The sequence below is a fragment of the Cladophialophora immunda genome, assembly GCF_000835495.1.
Source record: "Cladophialophora immunda strain CBS 83496 unplaced genomic scaffold supercont1.3, whole genome shotgun sequence".
Taxonomy (NCBI): Eukaryota; Fungi; Ascomycota; class Eurotiomycetes; order Chaetothyriales; family Herpotrichiellaceae; genus Cladophialophora; species Cladophialophora immunda.
Genome location: NW_015622543.1, coordinates 5,806,889 through 5,827,467, shown reverse-complemented (window position 1 = coordinate 5,827,467; position 20,579 = coordinate 5,806,889). Strand labels below are relative to the sequence as shown.

Here is a 20,579-nt window from a genome sequence, read left to right as displayed (position 1 = left end):
CTTCCATCGCTGTCTCGAGTTTGTCGTACATACATACTCTCAGGATGACGGCCATGACAATGAGCTTGTGGGTGGCGAGGTGGGTGCTGTCTTCTGCTCACCTACATCTGGAGAATGTCTCGGGAGAAAGTCGAAGAGCAGGAGCCTACCAAGTCAAGACGGACCAGCTCCTTCCCGGGCTGTTACAGCAAAAATGATGGGACACAATGCTTCAGGTAGGAAGAAGAACAAAGAAAAGGCGAAGGAGACGGGGAAGAAGATTGTCTGTTCTCTGGAAGGACTCCCGAGATGTCGATATCGCTATCGCCCTGCAAGCTCCCGGGTCCGACAGCGATAGCAAACTGAATGACATGTCTTTGTTTATATACCCACGCCAACAGAGAGAGAGAGGAAAAACTTGTCTCGTCTCTTTTTCCCACTCACCTGTTCCTCAATTGACACATCTGCTGTCTTCGAAGGTCAAGACTCAGATATTGTCATCGTTTCCTTTGAACAAGCCCGCCCACCTTCTCTTGTGCTGCCCGCTTGTCCCATATCGATCGACTTCGAACCTGGATTTCACGTCTTGTCGTCATGGAATAATCCCTTAACAAAGCTCTTGAAGTCATCAGTCGACAGTCAGCAAATGGCTGTAGAGCAGGAAACGATAGCGCAAGCCCGTATGTGTGAGAAAGTGGCAGAATGATCGAAACGAGATACTGACAATCAACCTGCAGTTGCGGCTGATTTGGCACCAGGCGACATGGATAAAAACACCTCCAGCTCCTCGGATTGCGGGCCTTTGACTCAAGACAGACCGCGACATTTGGACAGAGAGCGCCTGGACAAAGGGGAGACTCCATCATCGGAGCAATCTGCCCCAGGGAAGACGTCGCGCAAGAAAGATGGGACCATGATGCCTCCCCTTGTGGCTCCTGCGACCGTCGAAGAGCAGGACCTGTCAACAGTCACCAACGAGTTCATGAACCCCAACGCGACAAAGATCCCCAAGGAATCCATCCTCGCCATGTTTTCCGACGAGGACACATGGAAAAACCTGTCGACGGCCGCGCGAGAGAACTCTCGCTTGCACAGAAGAAGCGTCATGGCACAAATCCTCTACCTCAGCTGTCTCAAGAACTCTGTCCTCCCGGAGCTGCTCCATCGAGGCAACCTGCTCGTGCAGGGCACATTTCCCTTCTCTGCGATGTCACAGGACATCATTGACAATCAATACGCGTGGATCGCCTGGGCCGTCGCGCTCGACGAAACCATCGCCAATGCCCTCAAGCAAATCAACTGGCTGGACCTCCTTGAGGGTGAATACGTGTCCGTCGACCCGCTGTGGATAAATTTCTGGCGTTTGCACGAAGAAGACGAGCGAGAAAAGGCCCACCGCCCATGCTCGGAGCAAGTGACGCCACAATCTCCCACCCCGCCTGAACTGGAGAAAATTTATGTGGATCTGGCAGGGCATAACCGACGCCGACTGTTCCTGCAGCTGAAGATGATGCAAGGCAGGGCCTGGGTTGCGCGACTGTTTGAGCAAGTGCCACCGTGGATCGAGTGGGAGGAGGTCGTCAGGGAGATGATGAGTGCTCAGATCAGTGGGCAGTTTCAGGGCAACGATTGGGCTGGGGGCCAGGAAAGTGGGTTTGTCGAGGAAATGGAAGACGAGGAAGAATTTGAGTTGTAAGTGGGATCCTGAGACAATCGTCTTGCTTGAGGGCCCGTGGTAGGGGATGAGCGAGGGGGAAGACGTTACGGCAAAGGTGGGAGCTGTTCTGATAGTACGGGAGCCGTACAGGGCGACAACGAGAGACGTCGGCACAGGAGCCCGTGGGACGCACCTCAAGAGCAGGTCGGAGGTCTCGATAGATTGAAACAGAATCGCTAACGGCGCCCAAACTTCAACCTACATGACGATGCAGCCATCCCCTTTCACCTTGCCCTCCACTCTCGCTCTCAGCGATAACCAATCGCTCCTCCTCTCTGCAAACTCCACGACCTCCTCAACAGTAAAGACACCCTTATACCTCTCTTGGTCCGCGATAATCGTGCTCATTTCTCTTACGTCCCTGTCACTGGTGCCTTGTATCAGGTATATCTGCGCCAATGACCTTAGGGCTGTGAAGTAACTGTTCAAGTCCGGATTCTTGAACGTGGCGATGAACTGTGAGTATGCGGTAAGGTCGCTCAGCAAGTTCAGGGAGCCCGCGCACGAGATTCGCTGGCGTTTGATGTGTTTCGTCAGCGCGGTAAAGAGCCGTAGCCCAACTTCTGTCGTGAAGACGTCCAGGAGAGTCTTTTCGGTCGCCCCTGTGAGCATGCCTGTATGGTGGGCGACAAGCTTGATCACGCGCGATGCCGTTGCCGTGGGCTTGCCCGAAAAGTCCATCACGGGCATTGTACTCGCTATACTGGATGGTCTGCTCGTGCCACCGTTCAATATCGAGGTCATTGTGCTTGCGTGATGCGTCGCATTGGCATCTTGGAAGGCCAATTCCGGATAGAAATCGGTGGCCAACTGAGTAGTGGCACAGATGTACTCGACTTCATCCATCAGCACGTCAATGCCTTTTCCCAAACCGGCAGCGACGCTTTCATCGAGCATAGCTTCGAACTTGCGCTTCTCTTTCACATTGACGTCCAGAAAATCGTCCCGATTGGAAATACGCAGGCGCACTAACTCCGACTCATAGAAAACGTCGAGCATTTGCTGGATGAGGTCACCCACGTTGACGAGCTCAAGAAAAGTCGCGAGGGGCGCGACTTGGACGGCTGTGGACGAGTCACCTTCGGAGTTGGTATTCGTCTCGCGCGCCGAGTAATGCGACAGATGGTCAATGGCCTTGTCAAAGCCGGTCTTGACGTGACGGATCCCCACAGTTTGTACGAGCAAGATGAAGATGGCAGAACATTGTGCGCGAGCAGTTTTGCCGGCTTCACCCCCCAGCGCGATGAATTGTGCGGCACGGTCTAGCGAAGCCTTGGCGGCATGGACGAGGTTGAGAGCAACTTCAATAGAGAACAGTGATCGGATGTTCTCTAGCTTGGAGTTCATTAGAGCAGCTTTAGCAGCGAGTTCATTGGTCGGGGCCTCAGATGGTAAGGCCGGTGTCGTGGCTCGAGGACCGAACTGGTTGGGAGTGGCAGGTCTCGACGAGGGAGCAACATCGCCATCGAGGTGCTTGGGAACGGCCTTGTTGGCGGACGAGCCGGTGAAGACGGGCAGAATATTGACCGGCATCATGAGCACTTGCTTGAACGATGTCATGAAGTCCTTCTTATCGGCGTGCCGGTTCACATTAGACATGAGAAAGCTCTCCGTCGAGGCGGCTTGTTCAGACAAAGCGCGATCCCATTGCTCGACTTCCGAATCTGCTTTGTGGCGAAAGAAAGCTAATTCTTCAGCGAGATAGGGCTCGAGATGAGGTGCAAAGATCTCGGTTCCAATGGCATTGCATCGCGCTATAATGGATTCATCAACGTCCTCGGGCAGGGCCACATTTTCAATAAACTGTCTGGTCGCCTGGAACGTTCCCGATATGATTCGGAGATATATGGACGTTCCCCGAGTCCGAGCATCTTCGAACAGTGCAGATAGAAAGGGCGAGAGGATCTCCTTGGCGACCTCTTCAAGGAGAAGAAGGGAGACCTCTTGCGCATTCGGAAATACAGCTTGAACAATGCCATTTTCCTGCACGAAGGCATTGCCTAATCGTTCGAAATATGCTTGAACCCTTTCCAAGGACAGTTGGCCATAACCTAGAGAGTAGTCAATGCAATCTGTCACGGAGCCGAGTTCTGCTCTTTGGTTGATCATGTTGTTGTCATGCAAGAAGAGGTCGACACCGCTCTTCCCACCATTGAGAATATGCATGACCCTTGCGTACTGGCGCATTCGCCCTTGTATATCCTTGAACTCGTACCCTTTCCGAAACTCCAACAGAGCTGCGGTGTCGAACATAGCAACGGCTTCCGAGATCTGTCGGCCCCTCTCGCCCGAGCCAGGCGAGAAATCGCTGGCAGAGAAGATCCGAACGTTTGTTAGTAGTTGAGCTTGCTGATCCGGGAGAGAGAAATCCTTGAATATACGGCTGTGCATCGGATTGGAAGCAGAGAGCAGATCGTTATGGTATGGGGCTAGAAGTTTGTAGATCTTGCCATACTCCTGTCTGGCCCGACCTCGAATGGATTTGACCTTCGAGAATGCCGACAAAGGCGCATCGTGGTCGACAGCTACTCCTGTAGAGGCAGGAGTCCGCGGGCTCGAAATCTCAGCCACGTCAAACCCATCCGCTTCAGCCGACCGAAGCCGCAAGGGTGAAAGGAGGTTTGTTTGACGGGATTGAATGACTGGGGACGCATCCATGTCAAACAAAACTTCTGGTCTTCCCTTCCCATTCACCACGTTGCGATCCAATGTTGTACGCCTTTGACCTGGAGTGGTTGGTGTTTTTGGAGGCTCTGCTCTTCTCCTCGCTTCAGTATCATTCCAACATCCCATCATTCTCAGTCGTTTGACCCATCTTGCATCGTCATATATCATCTCATGCATACGGCGCGACACTCGAGCGAATCGAAGTAGATCAGGTACCGCCAGGTGGTCGACCACCGTGACCAGAACCTCTAGAATAGTTTAGCCTACACCGAGGGCGAACTGAGAAGGGGAAGGGAGTGCACCTGCTGGAAGAGTCGGTTTGGATATCAACATGTCGGCCATCTTCAAGGAAGCCAAAGGATCTCTCCGTGGCACCTTGTTCAGTGCTGCCGGCTTCTTTGGCTTCGACATCATGAAGCTCGTTCTAGGTGCGTGGTGGAGAGGTGATGTACAGCTCCCGATCCCTGGTATTTCACCTCTCTTGAAGGCCCATCTCTGTAGAAGCAATGAATGCGTCAACGCAGTCGGCCGTGACGAAAGTGTTGGTCAGGACGCAGTGGGGTTATAACAAAGTGGTATCATTATTGAAGGCGAGAATGCCCGGGTGCGTGGGGAGCATACACGAAGCGGTTCTGCGGAGGTTCGCAGGGCCAAATGTCGCTGTACCAAGTAGCCGCAATACGCATGCCGATTGGTGAGGACCACAAGGCTGACACTTGCACATCACATGTCCCGCAACAGAACAACATCCATCTATACAGCTATGCACGACAAGTGTCATGAGACCTTTACATGGTTACCGAACAGAGACGATCTATTCCTGCAGCTCGGATAGTGAAATATGTTGTGCAATAACCCGGCCGCATGAACGCTATGCACCATTTTGGTTGAATCATAAAGAGCCTCCCAAAAACGGCCCGGCAATATACGCCGCTGGCTGATAACAAAGGTATTCTTTTCCCCCAAAGTCCTCCCCCCGGCCTTTGCTTCCCTGGTTCTTTCTCACTGCGATCCATCTTGTATCGCACTCAAGTGTCAGCCCGATCCGGTTGACTGTCGCTGTACTGAGGAGTACTGCTGTCCTACACCAGCTCCTCAGATCCATCTTCTCCTTCGTATTCACCATTTCCGTTTGCGCCATCGCCATCATCTTCACTCCTTTTCTTTCCTTTTTGTCCATCTCTCCGAATGGGTATTTTGATCCCTTGGTCCGCGAAAATCCGACTCAGATGCGTAGTTTCCACCACTCCAGGGAACTTTTTCGCACTGAAGACCTTGAATGGCAGGGTAAATGTCGAGGCCAGGCAGGGTGCTTCCCGATAAAGCTCGTTCGACGTAGGGTCGGTGTCCTCGTCATCGTCCATGATGAGCCTTGCCAAGCAAAACAGCGTACACTTTAATCGAAACCAGCCCTCCGTCCGAACGCTCAAGTCCTGGAAGATGAAGTAAAGTCCTACCTCTTTATTCTCATCGTCCAGCCTTTGGACACTAGTATGGCACTGACCGATGAGGTTCTTTGAAGGTTCGCCCCTGACTGGGTTTAAATGTCCCAGATCTTGCGAGGATCGAGCGGAACGCAGCGGCGGAGCTGACGAAGGGATTGGTTCATGAGGGGAGGTTCGGTGATGTAAAGGGGTATCGTAGCCATTTTGTTGGTGACCATTATAATGCATCTCGTTGTTGTATGGGTAGGATGCACTACGTTGGTCGAAGGAATCGTTGTTGTAGGTAGACGAGGCAGACGTGGGCACACTCGTTGGTGTGGACGAGGATCCGGGATCTCTAGCTCCACGCCAACTGGGGAGATTTGTAACGTCAAAGGGGCGAAGTTGCTGCGACGAGCGCAGACCGCCCGCGGTCATTGGAGGGTAAGGAGTGGTGATAGTGGACGAGATCGAGGGAGATGTTGTGTTATTTCTGACACAGTTGTCTTCGTGTTGGCCGTGCACATCCCACAAATCAACGCCGAGGATAAACTTTGACAGATCCACGACTTTGCTGTCCTTTGGTCAGCAAGCATATAGAGAAGGCATCGTCGAGCCACTCACCCATAATCAATCTCTTGATGCGTCTCCGGATCAAAGATGTGGAGTTTGACAATAAGAGGCGGTGTGATAGGACGGCGATCCTGCAAAAGGGGGAAGAGAGCTCAGCTTCCACTTGAATTAATACAATGACAGGAACGTGATCGTTACCTTGTCGCCAAACCCACACATACGAGCACGTTTGGGTTGTTGAATGACTTCTACCGCGAAGCCATATTTCCCCCAGATCCTGGAGATTGGTGGAATTTCTGGTAGGCCGTAGAACGATTCATCCTCTGTCGTGCTACTATGGCTGGGACTTGCTGGCGGCATGTTGCTGCCGCCGCCATTGCTGTTGTTGTTCGCCACGGCATTCATGCTATTATGGGACAGAGGGATTTTGTTACTTGACGCCATCTGATTTACCGAGTGGTAGGGAGAATAGGGTGCCATCGGTGGTATTTGCAGAGGAGCAGGAGTCGGATGGGGATGCTGGATAGGATGAGCATGAGCTCTTGGGGGAGCAAACTGATGCTGATCTGTCGGATACATGTTCGAAAGAAAGCTGTTGAACGATGCCAGTAATGGTGAATCGGGAGACACATATATATCTGCAAACCCCAAATAGTGGAAAAGAGGTTCTCGTGTGTCAGGGTGGTTCTGTCCAAGGCGATCCTTCCAAAACAACAGCGGTATTCCAGTAAAGACAGGAGCGACGGCGGCTCAAGCGAACTCAAACTCTAGCAGCCAACGGCAGCTGAACTGTCAAGCCCTCCAGGTCCTCGACTTAAGAAAACAGTCTCAAACTTCGAAAACTCTAACACCCGACTCATTCCCCGAGCACTAAACACTCAACCAGGTACCTCAAAGACTGGGAACCCAAACAAGACGTCTAGCCAAGGTGGGACGAAAAGATAGAAGCGTCGTTGATCAGGCGAAAATGTTGAGGTGACACAAAAGGCCCGGAGGATGAGGCAGCTTCAGGTGCACAGATCTCGACCCTCGAGGGACGTGAGGTGGAGCACGAGCAAATCGAGACCTTAGGCTGCTGCTTGTCTGGGGGTTTTGGTGGCCACAGCCGGGTGTCGAGGATGTCTGCGGCAGACGATATCGGTTCACTGACTCGACAGTCAGTTCAGATATTGTCGAGACTGGTCGTGTGGACCCCGCCGTCTAATGCGACTGAGGTGTGAGACGACCAGGTGAGAGACAGGGTGACAAGAGAAAGCGCCTGACGCAGCGAAGACGTTTGCACAGCCAGAGGAGAGACTGCGGCTAGATGGATGGGATGAAGGTGGTTTTGCTGGCAGTATTGTTATCGTGGTGGTAGTCCTAGACTCAGAATGTCTTGGTATAAGATTTTGCTTCTCCAAAGTCCGATAAGAGAATTCTTGATGATCGAAGAACCAAGCCGATTGTTACAAGGCATAGACAACCGACTCTGGGGCTCAACAGAAGACCAGGTTTTCTCTTTTGTCTTTGGACAAGATGCTGAGGCCAATGTTCATGCCATGGCGCAATTGTGATAGAATTTCAGATGCCGATGATATGTGCAGGTGGTGATCCGCGGTTACTGATGGTACATGCGATAGTCGAAGTCAAGGGATTTGAACCAGGAACCAGAATCAGGGTCGAAGAGGGCGGTCAAGTCAGAACCCGACGCGACCGCGGACCAGGCCCAGAATCCTAAGCAATCCGTAGCCGAACTGCTAGATACAGAGGTCAGAGGTCAGATGGCAGAGGTCAGAGGCAATCCGGGTTGGGGATCAAGGTGAGAGTTTGAGACAAGGATACATTCTAGTCATGAAGACAAGACGAGCACCAGCCATTGAACCATGGATATATTTCCAGGAAGAGAACACAGACCTGGAGGCTGCACCGCACTAGACGGACTCAGTCATATACAAAAAAGAAAAAGGCCCGCGAGCAAGAGGCAGGAGGATCAGATCACGAACGCAACCTCACTCGACACTATCCTCCCCAGGTCCCTTTCCTTCGGCTAAGGTAGACACTAACTGGAGGGAAAGGCAAAGGGGAGGGGAACCAACGGGTGGGTTTGTGTTTTTAGTAAGAAAGGGTCAAGCATTCGGTCTTTCGGACGAGCTGGCAGCCGCAGGGGGACCGGGGGGAGCAGCAAAAGCGACAGTCAGGCGAGGATCGGTCGCCTTTAGTTGCAGTCACCAGAGAGTTTCTTTCAACACGCGAGTTTTGGCCACCGATGGCCACCGAGCGCCCCTCATGGGCCATGGCCAGCAAAAAATACGAGGAGTGGACGGGTGGAAAGAAACAACACACAGACACACACACACACACACACACACACATTTTTCTCTCACACACCACCTCCCATTTCCAACTGCTCGACCCAGGCCCAAGCGGCCGGATCAGTCTCAGATCGACCTATCGCCTGAAGCCTGAGAAGAACTTGTTTCAACGTTTTGACGGCACACCTACAGCGAATAGCCTGGGGCCTCCCAACAAAGCAGGCGGGTGCGCATCCGACAGGTCTAACCTAGCAGCTGGCTGCAGGTAGCTACAGTAGCTGGCCCCTAGGCAGGGAGTAGGGGTTATCCACCGCCCCTGGCATGATCTACCGCCCGCTACGAGCACCGGAACCCTGCTTCCTTTTTCGGGGTGGTGCTGCTGGAGGGGGGGAGAGCTCGCTGGGGGTTGTCGGTAGCTGTGGCGCCCTTCTCGTATTCTTGCCTGAATTCCTCTAGGTACCTGGGACCCTGGGTAGATACAGTAGGTACCTAAGGTCCGAGTACTGGGTCGTATAGTCCCAAGCTGGTATGCACCTTGCTCTCTGACAGCTTGCCCTCTGTTCTGAAGTCTCAAGCACCCCTCCAGCACCAGCTCCCCCCTCCGCTCCCCCCCTCTTCAGTTGCTTTGACCTTCGGGGCTCGCGGCAAAAGCACCAAGTCGTCGATCCTGCGCATCTGCCGCACTTTAGTCCCTACCTACTAATTCATCCCCCTCAAAGCTACAGCCCCGTATTTGCTTCTTACACAAAAGTCCAGAGGGAAAACTTGACAGGATGGAGAAAACGACAAGAAAAACCAAAAATCCCTAGCTCCACCACCGCCAGCCGTGGCTTGCTGCCAATGCGAGCCACTGTCAACAACGCTTCCATACCTTTTCTAGATGTTGTTCGCAACATTGCTCTTGTCCTAATATGTTGCCCCAATTCTTGCTTGGTATGAGGTCAGTGGCTGATGGGCTGTGTGACACGTCACTCTGCGTTTTTCGGGTCGCCTGTTGTGCGGCCTGGATCAAGCGTCAGAGTGCCGTGCAGGAAAAAGGGCCACGAGATTGACATGGCTGCTCCGACATTTGGCGCTGTGTAACCAAAGAATTCGTGCGCGCTATTCCATTGCCCTCGTTGGCATGTGCAGCTCGCCGCTATCTTCGTCTACTGACACTCCACTCTGCACCCACCAACACCCCCCTCCCAACTTTTCCTCGTTGAACAGCTAAGGAGTAGTAAGGCGCCGAGGGACGCTTAAGTTGAGACCTGCTTCTCCAGTGGCGAATGCCTTCCAGAGTTCGTTCTCCTTGCACACGCCCTTACAGGACCATTACCGAAGTTTGAATCGATCAATATTGGTGCGGAATTCAACCTTCCGCTTCGTGGCGTAGCCCTGGCTTCGTCTATCTGCATACCGAGTACGGACCCAGTGGACGGGGAAGTCCAAGGACACATCCTCAAACTGCTCATCACAGCCAGCAAAGCGGTTCCGAATGACCGTCCATGCCCACCAGGCCAGAGCACAACGAATCCGTCCGGATGCTGTAATTAATGAACTAAAATTCTTATCTCAACGGGGCGCAATGTTGGGGCTTCTCGTTCCTCTTTGTTCACTTGTCGGCGTGATGCTTGCCGGTTAGGGTCTCCTTTGTCTTGTCCGCTAGTGAACGGATGGTGCTTCGTTCTTTGTTGAAGGATTCGGACCGCACTTTCTCATTGTGTGCTCGAGCCTCACGCTGTTCATTTTCGGTGGGCTTGTATAGGTTGGCTGCACCACCTGTAGATCAGATTTCAGCTTTCCACAGTTCCATTCAGTGTTTTAACTTTGGTCGCGCATACCTCTGCCGGTGTGGTGGACACCCTCTGGAATTGTAATTGCGGGAACATCGACATCCTGAGCACGGCGGGCTTCCTCTGGGTGGTCAAAGTCGTTCTTGGCCATGTTGCCAGTTCCGCCTCGCCCGGTGGTATACGTCTTAGATTTCAACGAAGGAGTGGTCTGAGGCTCGAGAGCAGGCGACTGGCTATTTTTGGTGGTGACGTTGCCTGATGCACATGTCAGAGGAGATTGGCTCGCAAAATCCCACTGCTAATTGCTGGAGCATGGTACTGACCAGCGCCACCACGGCCATAGGTGACAGTCGGGTTGGTCATGCTGTCTTTGCGTTACAGCAAAATGTAAGCCGAGAATATCGTGTCTTTCGGGGAAGACGCGCAGTATTCCCTCCGGAGGTAGTTTGTGCGTAGAGTCAGATGGGGGACAGCGGGACTACTAGGAAGCCCAGTCAAAAGGCAGAAAGGATATTTAAGAGGAGAAACACAGGGTGGAAAGCGAAAATGAGTCTGAGAATTAAGGGTATTGATTGAGTTGGCGAAAATTGAGGCGGAGGGTTGAGAAGTGAAGAAAACTACGAGCAGTCACTCTTCCTTCCCGGCTTCTACAATTTACATCGAAATAAGTAGCATCCTCGCGAGACCCGAGGCTTGCATCATCACGGCTCTGAATTTGACCAAGAATCCTCTGGCGACACACGTGCGGAGAGAAAAAAAAGAAGCCTCTTAAGTAGGACCACCAGGACTGTTGAAACCTGACTGAAGTAAGGAGGAGGACCAAAACTAGACGTAATAGAAACAGCCTCATTGAATAAAAGCGGAGGCTAAGAAGGCTGGGCGTTGAGGCATTCCTCTTGTCCTCCCTCGCGCCTTGAGAGCTTCCAGTCTTCGGCTTTCGGCTCGTTTGAGACTGTCGACCTTTTGCTCAATACCGCTGCTCCAAAACCCATGTGTGCATGCACACCCGTTTTGGGCTCCAAATTTCCAACGAAGATTCTTCCAAGGCGGCGGGAAATTCAACCTCGAGCCAAATCGAGGCAACGACAACACGCCGTCACCGCGTTCCCCAGATTGCCATCGATCTGCAAGCGATGATGTCGATTCCCGCTGCTCCAAAATCCCACAACTCCGCGCCTGGCTTCGCAGCTAGCGAAGGAACAGGGAAGGTCTCCTTCAAGCGGCAATATCTCTCCTGCATCGACTGTGGCGTCCATCATCTGTCAGGTCGCCCATCAGTTCGGGCCAAGTGAGAGAACAATTTTCCCCAGGAATGCAGGCAAAGAGGAGGACTTTCGTCGACCCCAGTTCACCGGCTGGGCCCACAGTGCAGGATGCATTGATTCTGACTTGGAACGATCCACCGTTGCCACACATGACCATCAAGGGGGCAAAATGTTGAAATTTTCTGGACTAACAAGGAATTCTTACCGCAAGTTCCAGTCTCAGCCAAACGTCTTGGCCATTGGCCGCAAACATCGCCTGATATTCTTGCCAGGACGGCGGGCACCGAGGACGGCACCACTGTTGAAACCACACGCACCATGCTGTCTTGTTCCTCTCACGCTGCGAGGCTGCTTTCGATGGGAGGCAAGATTATCCTTTCCTCGAAGACAGGTATAGGACGAATGATGCTGTGGATGTGCAACTTGCTCTGAGTTCTGTGTATTGGGCATCTACCTTGCCCCAGAGGCAAAGCCATCAGTAGTCCAGTCCGGACAACAGAATCATATCATCTGGTCGAGGCGGTCAAGAATTGGGTTGACCGACTCCGCTCGGTTGATCTACTTGGAGTCCGTACCCGGCCTTGAACTGAGGGCGCAAGAGATCTGTGAATCATGAATGCAAGTGTCTTCTCCAGCCTCATGCCGCGTTCCACATCTTTGGCACTCCGAGTTCAGCCACTTACGCCACTGGCCTGAGCAATGATACAACCGAATTAGTCTCGCGCCCGAGGCGGCCCTCCTACTTAACGATAAGCACCCGCTGCTAGGCGTCGTTTAGGCGTAGTCCCACCTAGAAATCCTGCTTTGCTCCCCCACCATTCGCCCGGGACGCTGGCATCTTCTCCATCGAGTCTGGGAAGTGGGATGCAGGAACGGGCCTGAGAATTGAACTTTTCCATCTCAAATCATCCATTCACCACCTGCCCACCACTCAGCAGAGCCCATCAAGATAGTTGGTCTGCCTCCGCCAACACAAAACAAACGTGGCTGCCGTGGCGGGCGGGGGTCGAGTGGCTGCTGCTGTTGCTCCCGCTTTCTGCTTAGCACTGTCCTCAACGTGGAATAATAATGAGGTTTACACACCACCGTCGCAATAGTTCTTCCTCCTCACCCGTGCTTCGGTGAGCGATCATTCCCTTCACGGCTTCTCGTCCTCTTACCTTGCATTGTTACAAACCTTTGGTCCACCGAGTACCTATCTTTCCACCAGGATTATTACTAGCCTGGACCTCCAGTTCGTGCAACATTCAGCTTCGCGGGTCGAGGAGTAGTCATCAGACAATGACATAGAAGAGCCACACAAGGGCACCCACCTATCCTGAAGTTCTCTTCAGTCCTCCATCGAGCTGGCAACATGCCTCCCAAAACCCATCAGAGCACCCGGCAAGTCTATCTCCTGCCACTCACCGATGCAGGAGCTCCGGATGTTCCCAATGAGTACATTTACCTGCCTGCGCCGACCGAGCCTGCGTACTACCTGAGATTTGCTATTGAAGGAACCAGCTCAATATGCCGGGAGGGAAGTCTCTGGGTCAACTTTCCCCTAAAAGGTCAACCGTTCGACCGTAACCGATATCATGAGTTCAAGCTGCACCCGGATTTCAATCGCACGCTCGAGATCGACATTCCCATCACTTCCGCTGGCGCATTCTCGTTTTATACCACCTATAGCCCTTTGCCGGAGTTTTCTACCTGCGATGTCGAGCCTCCCAAGCCTACCCGCACCCCGACCTACTATGTCGATATCGAGCCGAGCCTGCGCCTTGGTGGCAGCTGCTTGCCCCTCGATGCTCTGGGCATCTTCTCGGTCGTTTCCAAATTCATGGGCAGATATCCTGAGGACTGGAACAAGCATCTGAGAGGGATTAGTGCAAGAGGCTACAACATGGTCCACTTTACACCACTGCAACAAAGGGGAGAGTCCAACTCCCCGTACAGCCTGTATGACCAGCTGGCGTTTGACAGGGAACTCTTTCCCGGCGGTGAAAAGGATCTAGCACGAATGGTCAAATCCATGGAAGAGGAACACGAACTATTGGGTCTGACGGATGTTGTCTTCAATCATACCGCCAACAATAGCAAATGGCTCGAGGAACATCCCGAAGCAGGGTACAGTGTGGAAACTGCTCCCTGGTTGGAGTCTGCGCTCGACGTTGACAATGCTCTACTTGAGTATAGCGACAACCTCGAGTCTTTTGGTCTCCCAACTGTCTTCAACAACCCCGGCGAACTCGAAACGGTCGTCGCGGGCATCAAAGAGCATGTGATCCACAAGATCCGGCTCTGGGAATACTTCGTTTGCGACGTCAAATCAGACAGTCAGGCGGTGATAAACGCATGGAAGAAAGGTGCTGTCAAATTACCTCCTGAAGGGTTTGAGAAAGCTATTGGCGGAGGACTTGACTCCTTCAAATCGTGGTCTCTCCCTCAGAAAGCAGCGTTCATCCTTGACAAAGGTATGCTAAATAGTCTGCGCGTTGATGGGCAGTATTCGCGTCTCCGGATTGACGGGCGATATTCGCGCAAAGTTGACCCTGGCGTTGGAGCTGCCATTATCACGACTCTGTTCGGACGGTATCAAGACGGAGCGGACACACAACCCGCAGAGGAAGAGATCAAGGCAATCATAAACGAGCTCAACCTTCCATTCTACAAAGAGTTTGATGCCGACTGCGGTGCCATCCTAGACCAGACAAGAGGGAGACTGCAATACACGAGAATGGACTCGCATGGCCCAAGACTAGGCCCCATCACCAAGGACAATCCTCTCATCGAGACATATTTCGCTCGGCTACCACAGAACGAGACGACGGCCAAACACGACCCAAAGGCACTGTCACTAGCCGTCAATGGGTGGATTTGGGCTGCCGACGCCATGAAAGACAATGCTGGTCCTGATTGGAGACCATATTTAAGGCGGGAACTCATTCCATGGAGTGACTGTGTCAAGCTGAGATACGGCAAAGGCCCTGAAGACAACCCTTATCTGTGGGAGCACATGACAAAGTATGTTCGGTTGATGGCCAAATACTTTACAGCTTTCCGAATCGATAACTGCCATTCCACCCCAATTCATGTCGCCGAATACCTTTTGGACGAGGCGCGAAAAGTGCAGCCGAATTTGGCAGTGTTTGCTGAGCTGTTTACTGGCAATGAACAAATGGATTACGTGTTTGTCAAGCGGTTGGGACTGAGCGCCTTGATTCGCGAAGCCATGCAGGCTTGGAGCACGCAAGAACTGAGCCGAATCGTGCATCGGCACTGCGGCAGACCGATTGGCAGTTTCGAACTCAATGTTCCATCAAGACTAGGAAACAAGTCTGAGAATGGGGTTGTCAATGGCGATGGTCCCCAGACCCGAGAGCTTGTCAAGCATATCAGAGAATCGCCGGTACATGCACTATTTATGGATTGCACTCATGATAACGAGATGCCCGCCCAAAAGAGAGATGCGAGGGATACATTACCCACGGCTGCGCTTGTGAATATGTGTGGCTGTGCAACAGGCAGCGTCATGGGTTTCGACGAGATCTACCCGAAGCTTGTCGATCTTGTAAACGAGGATCGCAAATACGCATCAATCAGCTCTGAGGGCGAAGTTCATACCGGTGCCGGCGAGGGAGGGATCGCTGGCGTCAAGAAGCTGATGAACCATATCCATACCATGATGGGTAAGGATGGCTACGACGAGACCTTCCTTCATCATGAGGGCGAGCTCATCACCCTCCACAGAGTACATCCCGATTCGCGAAAAGGGTATTTCCTAATTGCTCATACTGCTTTCCCGGGCTTCGGTAACGGAAACGGCGGCCTGAGTCCTGTACACCTTGCTGGAACCAAAGTCCGCCCGATCGGTGCATGGGTGCTGGATGTTGACCAAAGCGAGCAAGCAAAAAGGGAGGCGCAGGGCGACAAAGAATATCTCGTCGGTCTACCATCCCGTGTGAGAAATATCAAAGGCAGCACAATTCACACTGAAAATGGCGACACCACTATTATGATCGCAGACTACTTCCCGCCCGGTTCGATTGCCCTTTTTGAGACCTGGGTCCCTTCTGCCGAGCACTCTCTCGGTCTTGGAGCCTTCATCTCCAGCGGCACGGATGAAGCATTCGGCGAGCTCGATCTCATCGATCTAAATTTTGTTCTCTATCGATGCGAGGCTGAGGAACGGGATATCAGCGATGGCCAAGACGGGGTTTACAATATTCCCAACTATGGTCCATTGGTCTATGCAGGCCTTCAAGGCTGGTGGAGCGTGATGGAGCCCATTGTTCGTCGGAATGATCTGGGCCACCCTCTATGCAATCATCTCCGGCAAGGGCAATGGGCTCTGGATTTCCTGGTTGGGCGGATGGAAAGAATAGCCAAGAAGGAAGACTATACTCGACTGGAAAAACCTGCACGATGGCTCAAAGAACGATTTGACGCAGTACGGATCATCCCGAGCTTTCTTCTGCCTCGTTATTTTGCCCTCATCCTCCAGACAGCGTATGACGCCGCGTTTAAGAGAGCCGTTGAGCTGATGAGTCCAAACATCCAACATGGTCAAAACTTCTTACAGAGCCTAGCCATGGTCAGCATTCAACAGACAGGATATGTCAAGTCTGCATCATTGTGGCCCGACAAGAGTGTGCCTTCACTCGCTGCTGGATTGCCTCACTTTTCGGTATCATGGGCCAGATGCTGGGGGCGAGACGTTTTCATCTCTCTGCGAGGTCTATTTTTGTGTACCGGTCGGTTCGCAGAAGCCAAGGAGCATATCAAGGCATTTGGAAGCGTCTTGAAACATGGCATGATACCCAACCTGTTGAGCAGCGGCGCCGCCCCAAGGTACAACTCTCGAGACTCGCCATGGTTCTTTCTGCAGAACATTCAAGATTATACCAAGATTGCACCCGATGGCCTGTCCATCCTACAGGAGAAAGTTCCTCGTCGCTTCTTGCCCTACGATGACACATGGTTTCCTTGGGACGATCCGCGAGCATATTCGAAAGAATCCACTATCCAGGAGATCATTCAAGAAATCCTGCAACGGCATGCGTCCAGCTTGTCTTTCCGAGAACACAATGCCGGGCCTCAGCTGGACATGCAAATGAGACCTGAAGGTTTTCAGATTGACGTCCATGTCGACTGGAAAACCGGCATCATTTTTGGAGGTAGCCAGTGGAACTGCGGAACGTGGATGGACAAAATGGGTGAAAGTGAACGAGCTGGCAGCAAAGGAGTTCCTGGTACACCTCGGGACGGGGCTGCCGTTGAGATCACAGGGCTTCTGTACAGCGCACTCAGATGGGTTGCCCAACTCCACAAGACCGGGAACTATCAGTGGTCAGGCGTCGAAACTGACGGCGGCGAGAAGATCTCCTTCATGGAATGGGCTGAACGGATCAAAACCAATTTCGAAAAGTGCTACTGGATTCCAGTGGATCCCAAGGATGACATTGACGACGACGTGGATCCCAAGATTATCAATCGGAGGGGAATCTACAAAGATCTGTACAAGTCTGGAAAGGAGTACGAGGATTATCAGCTGCGACCGAACTTCTCGATTGCGATGGTGGTCGCGCCGGATCTCTTTACCCCAGAGCGAGCACTACACGCGTTGAAAGTGGCGGATGACGTGCTTCGTGGCCCCACGGGAATGGCAACACTGGATCCATCTGACCTGAACTACCGGCCATACTACAATAATTCGGAAGATTCGACGGACTTTGCAACGTCCAAAGGCAGAAATTATCATCAGGGCCCCGAATGGCTATGGCCCACAGGCTTTTTCTTACGCGCACTACTTTACTTTGACCTGAAGCGACGGACAGACGCTGCAGGTAGGATGGAATCTTTCCAGCAGGTCACGAGACGCCTCGAAGGATGCAAGCAAGCGATCAAGGATAGCCCCTGGAAGGGGTTGACGGAATTGACGAACAAGAATGGATCATTCTGTGCGGATTCGGTAAGTTTCCACGCAGTGAGAGGTCCTCGATGAGAGCAATATGCTGATATTTTGGATTCTAGTCGCCCACTCAGGCATGGTCAGCAGGATGCTTGATCGATCTGTTCCGCGATGCGTCGTCCCTGGAACCGGCAACCAATGGATTTTGATGGAGAACACCAATGGCAAAGAGGAAGTTTTGGGTAATTGAATGGATGGAAGAGGGGACAGAGCTGGTACACGGTGTCCCACCCGGAGACATCATAAAAGGGTAACACTTAGGACCCCGAGAATGCGCGACGCAAGAAACCTAGAGCGCGACAGGTAAACGAATTTATATTGTTAGAAGGTCAAGACACACAGACAGGAGAACGAACGTTAGCCATGAACGGCTCTTTGCTGAGCTCAAAAATAGTACATCCCATTACACGACAGCAAGTCCAATACACTTGACCAGTAACTGTGTTGTATCTTAACGGCGGCGAGGCTGGGCTCCGTGGGAGGCGAGAGCCTCGTGGCGTGAGATGGAGATGGACCTATCGGGGACTTGACATGCGTCATGCAAGGCACAGAAAAAGTTCGAGACTCCGAATGGCCCCTCGATCTCTCCACGACAACTTTTTTTTTAGACCGCCTCCGCAGTTTGCTTCTTTTCATTCCACCACCCATCCTACTGACTTGGACCAGCTCTCCGGCTTTCTGGTCAACAGAACCCCGTCGATCTCTACAGCTCTTCTACCAATCTATTACGCTCACTTGCAAAACTATGGCTGTAAGTTCCCTCGCCCTGGGTCAACGCTCAGAAGCGTGGGGGTCTTCGCGCGAAGGAAACTGACTCATACGATGGCTTCTTCAGTCTTACTACATCACCAACCCGAACGTTGGGAACAAGGAGTCTACCGAAGACTGGCGGAGTGAGTAACCATCTGTCCTCCCTTCATTCCACCTTTCAGTCCTCTCTTCGGTCCTCGAAGATCGAGCACGATGGCGAACACAAGATCCACTGACCATGATTGCGAGGCACTGCAGTTCGAGGCTACAACCCCCTCACACCTCCAGATCTGCTCCAACACGAGATCCCCCAGACTCCTGCCAGCAAAGCCACGGTCCTTTCAGGCCGAGCCGACTGTGTCTCCGTCGTCCAAGACACGGATCCCCTGCGACGCCTCCTTGTGATCATCGGTCCCTGCAGCATCCATGACCCGACCTCAGCACTCGAGTACTGCGATCGTTTACTGAAAATGAAGGAGAAATACAAAGACGAGTTAGTTATTGTCATGAGGTCCTACTTGGAAAAGCCCCGAACGACGGTGGGTTGGAAGGGACTGATCAACGACCCGGAGATCGACGGCAGTTTCCAGATCAATAAAGGACTGAGACTGTCGAGGCAGTTGTTTGTCGATTTGACCTCGAGAGGGATGCCGATTGCCAGCGAGATGCTGGATACTATTTCCCCTCAATTTCTGGCAGATCTTCTCTCGATTGGAGCCGTGGGCGCCAGGACGACGGAGAGCCAGCTACACAGGGAACTGGCGTCCGGTCTGAGTTTCCCTGTGGGCTTCAAAAACGGCACGGACGGGACGCTCGGTGTAGCGATCGATGCGATCGGTGCGGTGAAACATCCCCACCATTTCCTGTCCGTGACCAAACCCGGTGTCGTGGCGATTGTCGGCACCGTGGGCAACGAGGACTGCTTTGTCATCCTGAGGGGCGGCACCACGGGGACGAACTATGACGCCGAGTCGATAAAGCGTGCCAAGGAGATGTTGCGGAAAAAGGGGCTGAGCGAGCGAGTCATGGTGGACTGCAGTCACGGGAACAGCGAGAAACAGCACAAGAACCAGCCCAAGGTCGCAAAGGTGCTGGCAGACCAGATCGCTTCGGGAGAGGAGGGGATCATGGGGGTCATGGTCGAGAGCCACATCAATGAAGGTGAGCATCGCTCCTTGTCTGACAGCCCGAATCCACTTCCGAGGAAGGGTTCTTCCTCTTTTTCCAGCCCAAATCGTTCCCAACGTCTGGCGATGAGGGTTTCTTGTAACATGCTGACCTTTTTTCTTCTCTCTCTAGGAAACCAAAAAGTACCCTCGGAAGGCAAGTCTGGGCTGAAATACGGCGTCTCCATCACCGACGCGTGCATAGGATGGGAAGACACCGAGACCGTGCTGGAAACCCTGGCCGACGCCGTCAAAAGACGGCGACAGTTGCTGGGGGAGAAGGGGGTCAACGGCACGCAACAGAATGGACATGCTTGAGAGAGGGCACAGTACGATCCCGACCGTCCGGAAGGGAGGAGGAGCCTGTGGCCAGACGTCCCCCAGATTGCGAGGAAATTACGGACACTGCAGATGGACGAGGAACAGGGAGACGACGGCAGCAGCAGCAGCAGGAGGAGGCGACGTCCTCTCGGCGCGAGAACCTGTTCCGTACAGAACAGAACATGGACACTCTGCCTGCCGCGAGACCCATTGCGCCTTTTTTGGATGCTTTTGGAAAAGCAAAGAGCACAGGGAACGGGGAGGAGTGGTTTCTTTCTAGGGAGTAGTACCACGCACGCAGGGATGGGAGATGCATGACTACTCGGACGGACGAATCTTATGGGACGGATTGCGAGACGGAACGCATACTTAGATACCACCGCCACTTGCTTCCTTGCTTGCTTGCTTTGGTAGATTTCTTGTACATGGAAACGACTGGGGAACGAAAGGGGGGAAAAGTCTGTGCAATATTCTTTCTTAGTGCGTTCATCCTGGCGAACAGCGGTGCATTAGTAGGGCCAATGGAAAAGGGATATAGGAACAATCGCAATCTTCTGCTTCTTTATTGAGAAGGAGAGGGTGGATCAATCCGTCAATCGACCTGAAAGCGGTACCGTTATTTCTATCCGGGTATCTAAGCTCCGTCCCCGTCCGCACAAAGTTAGATGTAAAACCAAGGCAACAGAAGGGGAACGAAG

The 20,579-nt window shown here is 52.8% G+C and overlaps 6 protein-coding genes across 6 annotated transcripts; 3 read left to right on the top strand and 3 right to left on the bottom strand.

Annotated features, from left to right (window-relative positions):
* Positions 1-497: 497 nt before the first annotated feature.
* On the top strand, positions 498-1,675 carry PV07_06352 (uncharacterized protein; the record flags this gene model as incomplete). Its single annotated transcript, XM_016393316.1, has 2 exons — positions 498-659; positions 717-1,675. The coding sequence occupies exons 1-2, from the start codon at positions 626-628 to the stop codon at positions 1,673-1,675; spliced, it is 993 nt and encodes a 330-aa protein (XP_016250835.1). The 5' UTR covers positions 498-625.
* Positions 1,676-1,731: 56 nt separating this feature from the next.
* Positions 1,732-4,967, bottom strand: PV07_06351 (uncharacterized protein). Its single transcript, XM_016393315.1, has 2 exons — positions 4,666-4,967; positions 1,732-4,611 (listed from the first exon to the last, which is right to left on the bottom strand). The coding sequence occupies exons 1-2, from the start codon at positions 4,775-4,777 to the stop codon at positions 1,895-1,897; spliced, it is 2,829 nt and encodes a 942-aa protein (XP_016250834.1). The 5' UTR covers positions 4,778-4,967; the 3' UTR covers positions 1,732-1,894.
* Positions 4,968-5,110: 143 nt separating this feature from the next.
* Positions 5,111-8,505, bottom strand: PV07_06350 (uncharacterized protein). Its single transcript, XM_016393314.1, has 3 exons — positions 6,559-8,505; positions 6,412-6,491; positions 5,111-6,361 (listed from the first exon to the last, which is right to left on the bottom strand). Exons 1-3 carry the CDS (start codon positions 6,937-6,939, stop codon positions 5,446-5,448), a joined length of 1,377 nt encoding a protein of 458 aa, XP_016250833.1. The 5' UTR covers positions 6,940-8,505; the 3' UTR covers positions 5,111-5,445.
* Positions 8,506-9,269: 764 nt separating this feature from the next.
* PV07_06349 (uncharacterized protein) lies at positions 9,270-11,069 on the bottom strand. The gene is made up of 3 exons (XM_016393313.1): positions 10,750-11,069; positions 10,475-10,681; positions 9,270-10,412 (listed from the first exon to the last, which is right to left on the bottom strand). The coding sequence occupies exons 1-3, from the start codon at positions 10,787-10,789 to the stop codon at positions 10,246-10,248; spliced, it is 414 nt and encodes a 137-aa protein (XP_016250832.1). The 5' UTR covers positions 10,790-11,069; the 3' UTR covers positions 9,270-10,245.
* Positions 11,070-12,708: 1,639 nt separating this feature from the next.
* On the top strand, positions 12,709-18,078 carry PV07_06348 (glycogen debranching enzyme). Its single transcript, XM_016393312.1, has 2 exons — positions 12,709-17,644; positions 17,707-18,078. The coding sequence occupies exons 1-2, from the start codon at positions 13,046-13,048 to the stop codon at positions 17,791-17,793; spliced, it is 4,686 nt and encodes a 1,561-aa protein (XP_016250831.1). The 5' UTR covers positions 12,709-13,045; the 3' UTR covers positions 17,794-18,078.
* Positions 18,079-18,251: 173 nt separating this feature from the next.
* Positions 18,252-20,483, top strand: PV07_06347 (3-deoxy-7-phosphoheptulonate synthase). The gene is made up of 4 exons (XM_016393311.1): positions 18,252-18,395; positions 18,480-18,537; positions 18,653-19,555; positions 19,694-20,483. Exons 1-4 carry the CDS (start codon positions 18,390-18,392, stop codon positions 19,876-19,878), a joined length of 1,152 nt encoding a protein of 383 aa, XP_016250830.1. The 5' UTR covers positions 18,252-18,389; the 3' UTR covers positions 19,879-20,483.
* Positions 20,484-20,579: the final 96 nt, after the last annotated feature.

Excerpts from the sequence above, each read along its gene's own strand:
- PV07_06351 (XM_016393315.1), bottom strand. The coding sequence starts at position 4,777 with ATGATGTCGAAGCCAAAGAAGCCGGCAGCACTGAACAAGGTGCCACGG. Across the intron at positions 4,612-4,665 it reads CAAACCGACTCTTCCAGCAG|AGGTTCTGGTCACGGTGGTC; the intron begins GTGCACTCCCTT and ends AAACTATTCTAG.
- PV07_06349 (XM_016393313.1), bottom strand. The coding sequence starts at position 10,789 with ATGACCAACCCGACTGTCACCTATGGCCGTGGTGGCGCTG. Across the intron at positions 10,682-10,749 it reads CTATGGCCGTGGTGGCGCTG|GCAACGTCACCACCAAAAAT; the intron begins GTCAGTACCATG and ends CATGTGCATCAG. Across the intron at positions 10,413-10,474 it reads TGTCCACCACACCGGCAGAG|GTGGTGCAGCCAACCTATAC; the intron begins GTATGCGCGACC and ends TCTGATCTACAG.
- PV07_06348 (XM_016393312.1), top strand. The coding sequence starts at position 13,046 with ATGCCTCCCAAAACCCATCAGAGCACCCGGCAAGTCTATCTCCTGCCA. Across the intron at positions 17,645-17,706 it reads GATCATTCTGTGCGGATTCG|TCGCCCACTCAGGCATGGTC; the intron begins GTAAGTTTCCAC and ends TTTGGATTCTAG.
- PV07_06347 (XM_016393311.1), top strand. Across the intron at positions 18,538-18,652 it reads GTCTACCGAAGACTGGCGGA|TTCGAGGCTACAACCCCCTC; the intron begins GTGAGTAACCAT and ends GAGGCACTGCAG. Across the intron at positions 19,556-19,693 it reads CGAGAGCCACATCAATGAAG|GAAACCAAAAAGTACCCTCG; the intron begins GTGAGCATCGCT and ends TTCTCTCTCTAG.
- PV07_06350 (XM_016393314.1), bottom strand. The coding sequence starts at position 6,939 with ATGTATCCGACAGATCAGCATCAGTTTGCTCCCCCAAGAGCTCATGCT. Across the intron at positions 6,492-6,558 it reads TGTGTGGGTTTGGCGACAAG|GATCGCCGTCCTATCACACC; the intron begins GTAACGATCACG and ends CCCCTTTTGCAG. Across the intron at positions 6,362-6,411 it reads CATCAAGAGATTGATTATGG|CAAAGTCGTGGATCTGTCAA; the intron begins GTGAGTGGCTCG and ends ACCAAAGGACAG.